This window comes from Xiphophorus couchianus, chromosome 12 (genome assembly GCF_001444195.1).
Source record: "Xiphophorus couchianus chromosome 12, X_couchianus-1.0, whole genome shotgun sequence".
In the NCBI taxonomy this organism is placed as follows: Eukaryota; Metazoa; Chordata; class Actinopteri; order Cyprinodontiformes; family Poeciliidae; genus Xiphophorus; species Xiphophorus couchianus.
In genome coordinates, this window is record NC_040239.1 from 5,272,278 (window position 1) to 5,288,801 (window position 16,524).

General features: G+C 38.7%; 1 protein-coding gene across 2 annotated transcripts in view; it reads left to right on the plus strand.

Annotated features, from left to right (window-relative positions):
* The first annotated feature begins 568 nt into the window (after positions 1-568).
* Positions 569-16,524, plus strand: part of kremen1 (kringle containing transmembrane protein 1) — a 77,074-nt gene continuing 61,118 nt past the window's right edge. For both annotated transcript variants that reach the window (XM_028034553.1, XM_028034554.1), the window contains exon 1: positions 569-933. In XM_028034553.1, coding sequence (XP_027890354.1) covers positions 855-933 — 79 coding nt within the window. In that variant the 5' untranslated portion in view covers positions 569-854. The remainder of the gene's footprint in view (positions 934-16,524) is intronic.

Here is a 16,524-nt window from a genome sequence, read left to right on the forward strand (position 1 = left end):
TCACATGTAAAATACAAGTTTTTTACTTTGTGACAAAGAATTTGACTGTCCATCTGCATTGATTTACATTTAACAATATCAAGGATCATAAGAGATAGTAAAAAACATATTTGTATTCATGAACAAGTGAGCATTTTCGGTCTTTTGGAGTCTCTTGCTCATACCTTAAGCCCAGTGTTGCCTTTGTGTGAAACATCTATGCATACAATATTACATCAGTAACCAAAAGATGATAATAATAGTATATTTTATTTCAAAACCCCTAGGTCACGTTACAAAAACAGTACATAAACAAAAATAGCTAAAAACAAAGCAAACAATTATATATAAAAACAAGTCACATGACAACAGTTAAGGGCTGAAAACGTTTGACCTACTTATTTGATTGTTAGGGTTTACAGTGATTGAAATTTCACTATCAGGTTATTTCTGAATGAAGATTTTTTTAAATCCCTCTTTGCTTGAACCTGCAGCTTGTTGCACCGCAGCTCCCCCCTCCCCAAACTCCGCACCTCCACCCTCTTTCCTCTCTCCACCTCCCACTCCTCCTCCTCCTAGTTCCACTCTGCTGTCTCTTTAGCGCTGCAGGTTGAATCCATTGCCCCTATTTCCTGTCACATGGCGTGGAAATAGGATCCCTGGTTTCTACTATCTGCTCTCGTCTCCGCGGTGTCAGAGTTGTATTGTAGCTGAAGTACCTGCCGTGACGCTCAGACACTTTTTTCTTGAAGCGACTCTTGCCTAGACTCCTGCCAGCCAAGCAAGCAGCGAGCCAAGCAAGCCGGTCGCCAGCGTGCGCATCAGGCTGTACTTCACCTGAGAGGAAGAGCCGCTTCAGACTTTTTACTCACACCATGGATTCCTGGAGCGCCACCTCTGCGCTTTTCCTGGCTGGCTTTATCACATCGGCGGCTTTTCGTCATTTCGACAGCGGTAAGTGGAGCTGTCCCGCTCTCCTTTTGGGCCAGATGAAATGCGACAGAGTTATGCTTTTTACGCGCCGATAAAGCTGCTGTCTAAAAGAAATGACACACATCATAACGCGTGAAGATAATGGTTTTAAATCAGAATCAGCAGCGGGTTCACGTCATCCAGTTTGAACTGGATGAAGTGTTTGGTTAAGATGTTTACAAGTTGAAGTGAAAGCACAAAGGAAGATCAGCTGAGATAAAGTTGGAAGTCGAATGTGACTGATCTGATGGGACGCTTCGATGATCACTTGACCCCCTACACCTCAGTCAGCCCTATTAAACTAGCGCACATAACTCTGAAACATATTACATAAACGTATGTGTGTGTGTGTTAGATGGCATTAAAATGATGACTTCAGTTTGAATCAATCAGACAAGGATTTTGACATAAACCTTCAGCTTTTACGCACACGTTCCTGCAACATCCTGGCGTGTTTACCTGCTCTCCTTGAACAACTTCAAAACAATCTGTAGCTTTTCTCAGTTTTAGTTTTTTAACGATGGAAGCAGAAGATTTCTACTTTCCTTAATGACACCGACACAGCCCGCACTGCGCTGCTGGCTTTTGTTAATGTCACTGAACCATCCAGACATCGGTCAGTCAGAAGAGAACCTCAGTAATCTGATATTATCCATTTAATTTGCCACCGAGCTCAGATTAATATGCAGGAGAAGGGCAAAAAAAAAAAAAGAAGAAAAATTGTTTGCGTCTGTGCGCAGAGCTTCAAAGTCCCCTGCCGGATCCTCCCGGAGTGCGTTTTGTTTTTAATGTGAATATCTAATAATGATGACCGCACAAACCACGCTCCTCTTTGCTGTAATTTGCGCCGCGTTTCATGTCGGAGCAGCAAATCCTCGTGCTTTCCTTTTTAATTTTTTTGTCTCTTAATTATAGCCTTGGATTTCAAATTAGAGGGTCCACCATCTGGGCCAGTGCGTAAGTGCTCCCATGTGTACCTATGTATTAACAAAGTATTTAAAGCAATGGTATTCCCCTCATAACACTATGAAGGGGGGAAAGAGAGAAAAAACCCAGTTCATGTTTAGTTTAAGTCAGCTGTGCCACATTTGCTGTACAGTAGAACAATAATTCACTGGATGTGAAATAAATCAGTGTAAATGCAGGTTATGGTTGTATTATAGACAGAGTTAATATGTTTAGTCTGCACAAATAAAGTGTCTAAGTAGATGTAAATATCAAAAGTTAAAGGATGAAACACATATGCTGCTTTATTTGATCAAAAATCCAGTCAAGCAGAATTGGTTAAATATGAGTGGATTTTCTACTTTGAGGAACAAGACAAGCGCGATAATCTGTTACAAGAACCCACAGAACATCTGTGATCTTATTGAGACCATAAAGTTAGAGCCTCTATTCATTGGTGGTGATTTTTCTTTGACTCCTCCAGCCGAGACGTGCATCATCTTATCAGCGCTAGCCAGCTGCTCTTGCTTTCGTGAAAGTGCATCTAAAACGATTACGCCGGAGAGATTCCAGTGTCCCGGCAGACTTCAGAATTGCATCAAGCAGAAGTCTAATAAATGTTTTTCACCAGAAGGAAGAAACATCACTGAGTTTGTGCTGCGGCCACACAAGCAGAAAAGCACACCCACACGCACACAGACGCGTACGTTTATCCAAGGCTTTGCAACAGCATGATTGTAGCAGTGGGGCACTAAATTACTTTTATACCACCTACAGGTCCTTGCAAAGATATTCCTACCTCTTGAACTTTTGTGTGCTTTTTTGGGGTCAAGTTATAAGCACAAGCTTCAATTTATGGAGATTTGGTGTGCTAGACCAAAGCAAAGTACCACATAATTGTAAGGTGGAAGGGCAAATGATGAACAGCAGACAGATCAGAGGCAAAGTTGTGGTGAAGATTAAAGTAGCGTTAATCTATACAACAATATACCAACCTGTAAACATTACTGTTTAAGCCATCATTTGAAAATCTAAAAAATTTAAGTTGCAAAGAGAGCACTGACCAGAAACAGCCCCATCAGGGCCGGTCCAAGCCTTTTTGGGGCCCTGAGCAGATTTTCATTTTGGGCCCCCTAAGCTACTCTATGTGTGACATGCCTACTATCATTAGCATTGTTTGTAATTAATGTACATCATGATGGTGTTGTTATGGCTGCTGATTTTAACCTCACAGCAGAAACAAAGAAAGAAAAATAAATACTTGGATTTTGAAAAACAGAGCGTGTTGTCTTATTTTAACAATTTGAAAGTAACATCAGCTGATAAACACTACATTTACAGTAAACAAATGTAGTGATTTCTTATATTTTCCCCAAGAGTGGGAGCAGCCAAATGCAGGAAGGAGAATGGGCAAAAATGTCAGTTTCTAAATCTGCAAAGCTGAGAAATACTTCGAAATAACTCAGTCAGTGGAGCTGAAAGCAACTTTACGTCACATTATCAGAGTTGCACTTTAAACCTTGGATCCTTCTCCTTCCACTTGTCATGAACCAATTTGTCTTGGTCTATCACATGAAATTCTAGTAGCATACCTGTGGTTGCAATGCGACAAAATGTGAAAATCTTTAATTGCTTGAATACTTTTGCAAGGAATTTTATAATAAAACAAAACCATCTGTAATGGAAATCTCCTTCTCATAATATAACACAGTGACCTGTTTCCAGAAGCTACATAAAAAAAATCCCACATGATCTCGGGTCAGAACGATCTTTGCGGTTGCGCTCTTGGCGACTCGTTTGGGCCGGTCGCACCAAATGTACACACGAGGGGAAGCCGATTCCTGTCAGAGCTGTCAGGATGAGCCATAATTGAGTTGCTCTCTAAGCCGTTAATGATGCGGCTCATGATGTTGGTTGCCTGAACAAGCCCAAGCTGGTTAATCAGAAGAGATTTATTTTGCGCTTGATGTTTCCCTGTAACCATGACTGGTCTTGCTCGGGGTTAACAGTCGAGGTCAGTGGTGAAACAGAGATTATGTGTGTGCCTAAGTCTTATGTGTGTGAGAAAATATGCATGATCTTATAGTAATTGAAACTGTGGCAGCTTTTTTTTTTTTTTGATGAAGCAAATTCGATGTGTTAGACGTTACTGTGCAGGGCTGAGCACAACGTTGTCCTGTTTCTACTTGCTGCCATTGGGAGTTCTTGAGCGTTTTGGTAAATCAACATCATGTGCTTTCTTGCTGACTGTTTGATGAAAGGATTCGTATGAATTACCAGCATTGCAAGAGTTTGCACACACTTAATTCAAAATCAATGTTTTGATGTGTTCAAGCATTCTGTCTTTGAAGCAGCACAAGAGACTATTTCAGTTGCTTTTAATCAGACTTTAAGGCATTTAAACCTTTGACAATATTCTGCTTGAATTCTTTCAGAATTCACATTCTTACAGACTATTTCTTAGAATCGAAATTGAAAGCAGGTGTTGCATAGATTCTGAAGATCATGTGGCAAAAATTAAAGGCACAGTTGAGGTTCTTTTTTGCTTTTTGTACCTATAAATACAAACAAGCGTTCATAAAGCAGCAGTATGGACCATTTGTCTTCACTGATTCTCCAGGCTATAAAGAGAGGATGTCAGCTTAGAGTTTCTTTCTTTTAGTCAGTTTCCTGGTTCAGTCTGGACAGTTTAATAGGACTGCAATCAGAGCCTATGGGAAGGTCACTCCGGAAGCTTAATGTTAGCCTGATTTATCTGTTCTTTAATGTTTGTTTGGGATTATTTTTCTGTTGTAGGAAACAAGTTTCAACCATTTGACTCAAACTGTTTGCAAACAACCCAGAAACCTCTTAAGCTCAGGAATGTAATCCTTTCAATGTCTATGCCATCACAGGGCAACTCAGGGACACACACACTAACACTTAAGGGCAATTTAGAGAGACCAATTAACCTAACAGTCATGTATTTGGATGGTGGAAGGAAGTAGCCAGACAGAACCCACCCGTGTACGCACTACATGCCGAAATACACCAGGCCGGGATTTGAACCTAGGATCTCCGCTGCAAGGCAGCAGTGCAGCCATGCAGCCTCAAGAATGCCATAAACTGCAAAATGCTGGAACTTTTCTCAAAGTAGCAAGTTCTTTTTTATCAACATGGATTGAGAGTGTATCAAAACTTGACACCTTCAAGTTTGATTGGAATTGCAGCTTCCCACCAAGACAAACCCAATTCCTTTTGGGAAGAAATCATATGGACCCATGAGACAAAAACAAATAACAAAGTTATTTATTTGGGAGAATCCAGAACACTCCCAGCTTTAAAGAATGGTGGTGGTCGCATTACCGACACGGTAATGCGACCGCCACCATTCTGAGACAGCTATTATGCTGTAACTGCTTCTGGTGCATTGTAGAAATTAGATTGGAATATTGGAGAAACATAAATAACCACCAAATCAGATCTTGGCACACAAGAAGTTAGCAATACTTTAAGATACAAGATAGGACTTTTTGGGGTAGTTTTTATGATATACAGTCAATTCTTTAAATAAGACCAACTTTAAACTCAAATTCTCTGAATTGAAATGGACTTCTGCCTCCCTCTTGGAACTAATTTTCTTCTGCACACTAAGGTCGAGAATGGCTGCGGCTAGTGGAAAAGCCAGCCTGCTGTACTATCCTTAGCTTTGCCATGGCACTTGGCTCCATGTGTTGGAACTTCATGCACGTTGTGTCTCCCTTGTTTTTTTGTATTTTTTGTCTCATTTTCTGGTGGAAGAAGAGCTCCTCACTTCCATGGCCTTCGAAGAGGTGTGTGGAATGTGTAGAGAAGTGTAAAGTGCTGCTTCACCCAAACAAAGCTGTCGCCTAATGCAGCCATAAATCTCTACATTAACAATATCATGGCGTATTTTTAGTGACATGTTGGAACACGGGGTAAAGTAAATGTGCTTAGAAAGCCTTGGAACAGGGAAGCTTGTGGCGCCTGTGATGCAAAAACTGACGTCAGTGGCACTGGTGCTATAAAAAATGATGTGAAGAGCCTTAAACTTTTATTGTTTCATTAATATTTCACTGCACAATGCTTGTAGCAATGTTTATAGCGAGGAATAATACTCTGTTATGTTAAAAATGACTGTGTTTGTGAGTGTGGTGCATGTTTTAAGGGGTCTGAACAAAACATTTTAATTTCCTTTATTTTTATTAGGTGAAAAATGTTGAAAATGTGCATTTTCAAGATACAAATCACATGTCTGGAAGAATTAAATTAGCATTCAGAGGGCTAAATGGGATAAAAACCCTGCTGTTGTCCTTTTATTTCTGTGTTGAAAACAATTGACAATGATACCGATACTCTTCTGGATACGCCAAACTTCACATTATGATTGTTGTGAGAATAAAATGTGTTATATTGCAAAATACAAATCTAAATTGGCCCATTTTTATTCTTGGGAGAGGTTATTTGTAATAAATCCAAATGTGGTGCTTTGGGAAACATCAGACCACGCAGTGTTTTTCCTCAGTTTCTTGTTCAGCTGCTGTGACCTTCCGCTGCGGTCAGAGGTAGTAACAGATGTACCTAATAAAGTGGCAAGTAAATTTATATGCAACTTTAAAGTTTTTATAAATTGTCAGGAGATCTTTTTGAAGTATTGGGTAGAAAACTTGCTTTCCAGATAAAATGAATCTGATAATATTGTAATTCTGTCAATTGATTAAAAAGTGTAATCAGATCAATCAAAGTCTAGAGCTGTGATTAATTACGATTAATCACTATCATGAACTTTGAAAAGCATAGTGATTGAAATGTAAAAATTTATGTTTTCAAAAAATGTTTAAGAGGTTTATTGTCTCAAACCAAACCTCTCTGTTTTCAGGTTTTTATATTCAGGAAGGTTTAAAAGAAATCATTTTGTTTCAAGTATTAACTTAGAAATTGTAAACTGGCCTTTAGGTTAAAATAGGTAATGTAATCAATCGGCATTGTGTAACATTACCGCGTTAAACGTTTAAGATTAATCACATGCGTTAAAGTGCTAACATTGACAGCCCTAAGTGTTGTCAGGTTTTTTAAAAAAATCGCTTTTCTTTTTACATAAATGGCTTAACTTCATGTAATTTTTTATCTTGACTCTGATTTGAAGCGACGTTTTCAGTGAAGTTCAGATGTCGAGCAGCTGTGACCGTCTGGAGACTGTGAACCTTCAGTGTTCCTGCTCAAGATTTTAGGAGTGTCAAAAGGTCTCGCATTCTCCTTCCCTTTCTGCACCATTCACACACACACACACACACACCAGAACAGCACACACACCATTTTATGCCTATGACTGGGCCCATAACTCTCCCTCATATACCCATTCAGCATTTCTCTACCGACGTAATCCTTTTCCTCAACTTGTAAACGCAGCTGATACAGTTCAGTTTATGGTCTGTCTCTTTTGACCTTTTTGACCTCTGAGACAGAGGAATCCTTGTTAGTGTGCACACGAAGGATGGATACTATGACTCGTCTGCCTCAGAAACATAATAACAGACCTTCTTCAGGCTGTGGAAGAAACACAAGCTTGTGTTGGCGGAGGTGATCGTGACGGAGCGTCAGTCTCCGAAGAGACAGCGGGTTTTTAAAGACTTTAACATAAGGGATTTAGTGTGTTGGTAAGCCCTCTGAGCTCTGGATGGGGGCTCAGAAGAGGGGTGTCAGTGGGCATTCTGGGAAGACGATGCATTGGGTCTGGGTCTCAGATGTGGGTGCTGTGGTCCCTGGAGCTTTTCCGGTTTGTAGAGGGAGACGGAAACCTCTCCTCCTGGTGAGCTTCTGTGCAGCAGGCAGTCCTCCAGACGAACTGCTCTCATAGACAGGAGCATTGCAGACGCTGTAGCTGAGTGAGCGGCTATTAGATGTTCCTTTTTGGATGCAACATTTGGTATAAAATTATTGTGCTGATTACATTTGGGCATTTATTGTGATGAGTGATAAGATTTTGGCTTATTGTTGTTATGTGGATTTTGTACACATAACTGTCTCTTGGGTTTAATTAAAGAAAAATACCTATTGAGTATTAGTTGTGTGGAAAAAAAAAATCTGTTGATGGCAGAGGTCAGAGCAAGCAAATGGGGTCCAGTCTGTTTTCAGCAAGGGGTACCTAATAAAGTGGCCTATGTCTGAATATGGGAATAGTGAACGTCATTTATTCATGTATTACATATTTTAGTCTTCTGAGGTTAAATCGACTCTCTGTTAGTCATCGAGGTAACTTACTGTTTCAACAACAAGCACTTGTTTTGCCACAAAGCTCTCCAAACCACAGACAATTGCCTCAGCAGGAACAAAAACGATGCTGTTAGCATTGGAAATAACAATGAGTCATTTAGAAAATGAACAGGTTTTTCTCTTAAAAGCCAGAAAGGACCAGTTAAAAAAAGACTAAATATTATGAACTGTTATTACTCCGTTTGTGGAGATAAGTTGTTGATTTACCAGTTCAGTCTATGTTGGATTTATGAGTTCAGACAGATTTTTTGACTGAGATCCTAAGGGTGGAGTTCAGGCTTTTTGCTCAGCATGAAGGCAGTTTGCCGTTACTCTTTTCAGCTTCACTACTTCTTCTTCAAGGCTAGATGCAGGGATACAATCTCTGCTTTTGTGTATGCTCTTTTTATATCGCTGGTAAAAAGATGGCAGCGAAGTGGAAGAATCTATTTTAAGTGGAAGACAGCGAGTGTATCTGATTGTTGTCTGTAGCTAATAGGAAACTGGATTGCTTCTTCTGCAGCAACATTTACAGAGGCAACTGCAGGAATATCATTGTTCTATAGGTTCTTCACTATACTCAGCAAATATGATTATCTTATATAATTTGTTTTGGTGGACTAAATGGATACTGAAATTGTATTATTGCCAAATAGGCATTTTATGTGCAGCCCACTCAAGGTCAAGCATGTGGGAGAACCCAATTAAGCTCTTTCTGTGGGTCCTAAATGGATGACTAATGGGAAATGTATGCATAGGCTCAGAATGGGCAATATGAACATCTGTGGGGTCCACCTAGCACACATTTCAGCCCTGCATCAAATCCACATGCGGAATATTGAACATATATAAAACCCACAAACATTCCCATATGGCCCCTTCTTTTGAACCCATGTTTCACCCACACAGGCCGGGAAATATTTGCTACGTTGCCTAATAATTACTATTAAATAAATGTAATTGAAACATTTTCTCTGGTAAAAAGAAGAACTATGACTGGTACATGAAATTAAAGCAAAACATGATTTGCAAAATATATTTCACAGGTACCCATTTTTCGCCTGGTCACATACAAACGTGATTCAACCTCAATCAAACAGGTCTACCAGGTATATGGTGCAAACTTGAGCCAAATGTCTTTCCGTACGTGTGCATTGCATTGTGGGATGCAGTAGAGTACAACAAACTGATAAACAATGGCGGTTTGTCTTTTCTGTAAAACGTGAAGCCATATTCAACTCCTTTGATAATTTTGCATGAAATAGTGGCGAGATGAACACACCATCTGTTTCCTATATTTACAGTTGGTTTTTCCACATCCGAGCAATAAACAGACCGAATGTTCCCACGGTCACTTGGCGTTTTATCTGTGTGAAAAGAAACCAAACCACCCGAAAAAGGTACAAGTTAACAAATTAATCAACTGACTTGGACCAAAGTACACAAACTAACGGCGTGAAAACACCGTGAGAGACTATCAAGGACTCTAAGGAGGAACATTTGTACAGATTCTGCTCAAACCTTGCAAAAGAAATAATGACGTCTTAGTGATTGAAAGAGGTTGTACAAGCAGGGATGCTTTTGTAAAACAATATTTCTTAAAGTGGGACTTATTCCAAATTTAATAAATGTACTCAAATTAAAGATACAATATGCTAAATACAATTTAGCATAAAAATTTATAAATTTACGCTAACATCCATCTGTTATATTGTACAATAACAGATACATTTATTTTAAGGATTTAGATTTTTTTTTTTCCTCAAAATATTTTAATCATTTTGAAAAACATGCACAGCTCTGGAAAAAATGAAGAGCTGCACTGCACTGAACCCCATTGAAAACCTCATGGTTATTCCACCAAATATTGATTTCTGGTCTCTTCCTGAGGTAAAACGAAATAGAACGTTGTTATTATTATTATTATTATTGTTTCTAAATGAATATGAAATTGAGGTCTGAAAATACTGTATCTTTTTTGTTAGTTTGACCATTTCTCATTTTCTGCAGTATTCAAACAAATACTAAATTTTTGCTTTTAATTTTGGAGACATGTTGTCATAAAATAAAAGAACAATGTTCGTTTTACTCAAACATATACCTATAAGGAGTAAAATCAGAAAAACTGATCACTTTTAGTGGCCTCTTAATTTTTTCCAGAGCTGTATTTGATGTAATTTACGATAACATGTATAAGATGGATGCATTTTATTTGGAGCTTCTGACATTAACGTTTTATCTCTTAAGATACATTTTTCTCCATGAATAACTTCCAGCATCTGATGTCCAGAATCCCCTCCAGGTTTGGCCATAGTCTTCTTATTTCGGAACATCACACTAAAACTATTTGGATAAAAGGATTCCAAGCTTATTAGGACAAAACCCAACATTCTCCAGCTGCTGCGGAAACTTTGCAAGTCCCTTGTCTTTCATTCAAGGGCACGCAAAAGTGTCTGCATTAATCAGCGGGCAGAACAATCATCTGGGCACACATGGTTGCTTTCGCTGTCCTTTTTCTGTCATCACTCAGTACGATGATGAGTTCTCTGACAAATGGGTTAATCTCCCTAAAACTTGTGCAGCTCTCGTTGAAGGTTCCTTTTAACGTCCTGGAGGTTAAAGCGCAGATCCAGCCTGCTCGTCCCGCTTGTTTTCACAGCAAACTCACTCAGTATGTCTGCTCTTTGTGTCACATCCGCGCATAATGAGTCGCACTCTAGCCCATATGGAGCCCCCATAAATCTTCAGTGGAATGTCCTGAGAAGTTGACTTCAGTGAGACAACAAAGGACACTAAGAAAACCAGACGACGCACGAGGATTTTATCTGAAACTGGGATTGTTATCTGAATACAAAAATGCTAATCAGTTGTCTGCTTGTGAAGTCACAGTCGCATCATTGTGGGTAGATATCTTAGCGGTTTAAAAGAAAAATAATAATCCAGAGTTTACATAAAGTGTACATGGAAAAATTCAGATATGTGATAAAACGAGCTGGGTGCTTTCCATTTGGTTGATTATTTTTCTCGTTTCTCTCTTTCTGTCAGAGACTGTATGACAAAAGTATTCACTCTGGTGCATTGGCCTCCATTACTACCCCAGTTTTTTTATTGTATTTACAGAGACTTTAGTATCAATTTTATTTCTTTTTTCAGTTGTTTTGTTTATATATTTTAGATATTTGAAATGTCTTCTAGTTCCAGTTTCAGAAATGAAAGTTTAATGATCTTAGAAAGGGTGTACTTGCTTATGCCATTATTACCAATATAAGACTTGAAAATGGCCTCAAAACAACAATATTATTGTTTATTGCAATAACTTCTGCAACAATTTATCGTCCAGCGAAATTTGTTATTGTGACAGGCCTATTCAGATGTAGCTGGACTGTTAAGCTTGGAGAAAGCTGTCATCTCATTTGCTGCGTAAAAAGATCCACATCTTTAGAGCTCGTCCTCTGAGCATCATCACATGCATTACATGTGTAAATCTTTAAAACTGAAACAAGAGAGTCAGACAGCAGCTCCCTAAAGTTACATAGTGATGACAGATGGAAAGACAGGCAAATTTACGCTCATTGAGAAGCCACTCATCCAGATTAGAAAGGCTAAAACAGAAGCAAACAAAGAGGATTATTTTTCTTTTTCCACTTTTCATCACGCCTGACACCCAGCAGGCCTTGACTTGTGAAGACAGGCCAGAAGTTCTGAAGAACCCTCTTATTTTACTTTGTCTAAAGTTGAGTCTGGATCATGCTTGAGTCTTGAAGAGCAGAGGGGAAAACCCTTCACGGTTTGAACTGTGTTCGTCTGTGTCATACGTCGGCCCATTTACTTCCTGTTGACCTCTGGGTGTTGCTCCGTCAAGGGTCAGGTTGTGGGCAACGCCCTGGTTTTCCCATGCCAAGAGACTGGACTGCCCTAAAAAAAAAGAAACCACCAACCACTAAGACAGAGAAACAGACCCAGTTATTATAAACACAATCATGCTCATTATGGTGCCACTGTGATTCTCATCCTGTCGTGTTCAAAGGGCTTAAGTTCCTTTGATTGAAGTACCTCTCTCTTTCTGTGTGTTTCCCCTCTCTTGATTTTTTTTTTGAACTTCCGCTGAGGGCAGCCCCTCATTTTTTTTGTGCAAATCACCACCTGCTCAGGCGGTAGATCGGGCGAACCACAATGCAAAGCAGTAAGGCGAATTTCAGCTTCAGGATTTAAGACTGTGATGGTGGTGCCTGGGTGTCCCCATTGCCTTCTTCTTTATGCCTTAAGAAAATAAAAAAATTTGGAAAATAATCCTGACACAGGAAGATCATAATTCATGACTAAAAGGCTTAAACATGAACATATAATAAATCTTTATGAAGAATTTGAAGCATTTCTTTTCTACGGTGGAATGATGAAACAAACAGCATTGCGTCCCTAGAAGATTATATATATTTCATATATATATACAGTACAGACCAAAAGTTTGGACACACCTTTTAATTCAATGAGTTTCCTTTATTTTCATGACTATTGACATTGTAGATTCACACTGAAGGCATCAAAACTATGAATAACACATGTGGAAATATGCACTAAACAAAAAAGTGTAAAACAACTGAAAATACCCCTTATATTCTAGTTTCTTCAAAGTAGCAACATTTTGCTGTGATTACTGCTTTGCAAACACTCTGCATTTTCTTGATGAGCTTCAAGAGGTCGTCACCTGAAATGGTTTTCACTTCATAGGTGCCCTGTCAGGTTAATAAGTGGGATTTCTTGCCTTATAAATAGTCATGAAAATAAAGAAAACCCATTGAATTAGAAAGGTGTGTCCAAACCTTTGGTCTGTACTATATATATACAGTACATACAGTATATACATATATATATATATGTATATACTGTATATATATGATTTTGACCCCAAATCATCCGGGGTCAAAATAATTCAGTGATGCTCAAATATATAGACACACCTCCACTAATATTTTGGTAAAAGAGTTGCATAATGACAACTTACTTTTCGCAGCCACCAATCAATAAGTCTGTATGAATTTTGGATGGGTATTTGACCTCTTTGCTGACAAAAATTGTAGAGTTAATTTAAAATTGTTTTCCTGGTCAAATATTCAGCAAAAATGTTGCCAGAAGCCTTTTGATGCCTTAGAAATGTGTGACTTCATTGGTGACTTTCTATGCAACGTCTATCCAAACACTAGTGGACGCATTTGGTTGAGCACCGTTGACCTTGTGTTGATAAAAGAAAACTCACAACAAATGTAAACTTCTCTGGAAAAAATATTTAAAGGGGCAGTGTTATGTAAATTAGACTTTTTTGAGTTTTACACAATGTTCTAAACATTATTCCCTCATGAAAAACACACCTGGAGTGTTGCTTTGATTCTTTCATGCATATTTAATATGGGCATCTGCTGAGCTTATTATACAAACTACTTTCAGTGCAAAACTCCTTAAAACTATGTTAAAAGCTTATGGAGGAGTGTTGTTGTGACGACATACTGAAGAGCAAGAGCTTCTAAAAGAGACCAAGAGGCCAAATTTCAAGGTGCTACATTGCAAAGTCAAATTTCTTGTAAGTCATATTTGATGCATACAGCACTTTCATAACAACAGAAGGTAACATAGTTACTTGATTGTGCTATGAAATGGCACTATGTGCATGGAAAATACAAAATACTGCCCCTTTAAATAAATCATAAAAAGCCCCAAACTAGAATGGCATCGATGCTGATGATCCGTATGTAAACCTGTGACCAGTCGTGAACATACCAAGGCGCAACTGGAAAAGTGCAGAGGGTCCCAGTAGAAAGTGTTTAACTTTGGTCCCTGATCCACAGAGGCGGTCCAGCCAGACAGCGTGGAATTAAACTGTCAGACTGCTGCAGGCTGTACACAACTGTCAGGCTTGAAAGAGATAAACAATGCTTAGGTGGGAGAGTGCAATTCATGTGGTCACAACGCCGGTTTGTGTGGTTTTTGCAGCTCTAAGGTCAGACAGTGTTTTGTTGAATCCATTGCTTTATACATCCGGTGCTTTCCACAACTCTCTACAATTCAAAGTATCCAGATTTCTGCTCTTCTGTGCTGCATCCAAGTTGCTTCTCTTTTTCTATTTGAATACTGGTATGCATAAGTTGTGTTTCCGTGGCCTCTTCATGCATACTGACATTTGCATGAGGAGACCCACTCCAGTCACTGCCAAATGACATTCTCTTCATCAGTTTTCTTGGTGCTCCCTGCAGCGGTCTGAGTCTATCAGCTGAAAATGCACTCCAGGGTGAGAGGGTAAATCTAATACTCACAGAGCTAAAATGAAGTAGCATGAAGACTAATCTTCTTCCCTGGATGCTATTAACTCTAAAACAAATGCATGTTTTTATTATCAAAACTCAATTTAAATCCCAGACAATGGAATTTTAAGCAAGGTTTGCTGCCTAAGGGGAGGAAGTAGCATGAAAACATAGCACAAAAAACAGCTTTCTGTACAACAAAATTAAGCATTACTATCTCGTAGAACCGCTCAAAGGATGATGTATTATTTTTTTTTCCAAGTAAAACCAAAATAAAAATCAACTAGAAGTTGGTGAGTTTTGTTTTGCTTCATTCTCTGATTCATTCCAGCATCTTTTTTTTGTCTTTTTGATCACATTACTGATAAAGCTTTGGAGGTGGTACGATCAGTGATTGGTTGAGCGAGTGTGTTGTTACAAAGCAACCATGTATTTTTGTCATCTCACATTCAATTTTACTTTTTCAGGATCAAAACCAATGAGACTAAATCTCCCAAACCAACAGGGGGCCCCTGAAAGTGTTTACATTTTTAGACAACATAGATCTCCAAAAATTGTCTTAAGTTTGTCTATGAAAACTGACTTCTAAAATGGTCTCTGCCAGTTTTTGTAAGGTGAATTTAAAAAGATGGATGAATTTAAAGAAATGTTTTAAATATTCAAATAAATGGGAGATGTCCTAGTCGTAAACATAATATTTTTATTGTAGTTATTTAGCTTCTCTATTTAGCTGATTGAGCCAGCATTTTGTTTCTAGTCTTATTTTGAAGTAAGACAGGAAGTAGTTAATTAACAGAAAAAATTAGCTAGCTAGCAGTTTGTCACAAGCAATGTTAAATTTAGCCTCTTCTTCTGTGCTTCTAACTAATATTAAAGGGCTGTTTGACGGTTTTCAGGAAATCTGGACTGCATATGTTCACTTTTATGTCAAAATCAAATATTTTTGGGAATGTTTGAGATTCATATTTTGAGCTAAGAAGCGAAAACACACGTAAGCTGCCCTGATTTATTCACAAAGTTCAACTGACAACATATGGCTACTTAACCATTAAAGAATCATCCACCACTTAAAATAGTTTCTAATAGCATTTCATGTACCTAGAATAGAATAACAGTTGAAATATAAATCATTTTAGTTGAAGGCCGTAGTTGCAAATGGTTCCTATCTCTGTTTTCTAAGTAATCTAGACTTCATTTCCTCTCTCGTTTAAATCAAAACTCAACTTAATTAGTAGATGAAGGAATTTTTCCAAGGTTTGAGGCCCCAAAGGAGGAAGCAGCTCACATATAAAAACACTGCACAAACTATAGCCTTCTGTAGAAGAATTAAGTTTTGCTTTGCCATAAAAGTCCTCACTGTCAATGCTTTCTCCCAAGGAAAACTGATGTGTACAGCATTAGACCAAGAATCGTCCTAGCATCCAGTTTCTCTTTCTGATCAAATTATTGATATTGTCTTTGAAAGTAGTATTTTTGTCTTTGATTCAACGCATTCCAAAGATTTTACCAGGAATTGGTTGAGTGGTTTAGTAAACATTCCCAATGAAGATGAAGTTTCAAAGCAACCAATAATTTTGTGCTGTAACTTTTAGTTTGGACTGTTGAGGATCAAAACCAAAGAACATAACAGGAGGACATTGAATTGCTACTGTGAGGCATGACCCATTTGACGAACTTTACTTTCTTTTTATACAAGCGTTTTATTTGGGCAGGAGCCCACTGAAACTGCAGCAGAGAAAGTCAACCACTTTAAATAAATGGAGAGTAATCTGCTGTTCAGCTACAGGGTCTGGTTTGCATCCAGCTGCAACAGCTTGTGGCTGAAGAGGCAAATTGTCGCCTTTCCTGCTTGTTGAAACGCCCGCAGATGGGGCTGAGCGGGTGGACACGGCAAAGTGGACAGAGCAAACATTTGGACAAGTGAAGAAGGCAGGCCTGGCGAAGTGGACAGCAAACAGAGGAACAAAGCCAGCATTGGACAGAGCAAAGAGGCCGTGACAGGGAAAGGCTTGGTGCATCAGGGAATACAGAATATGTTTCCCCGTGGTCTTTCTTTCAAGAATATGCAAATAAACATCCATTA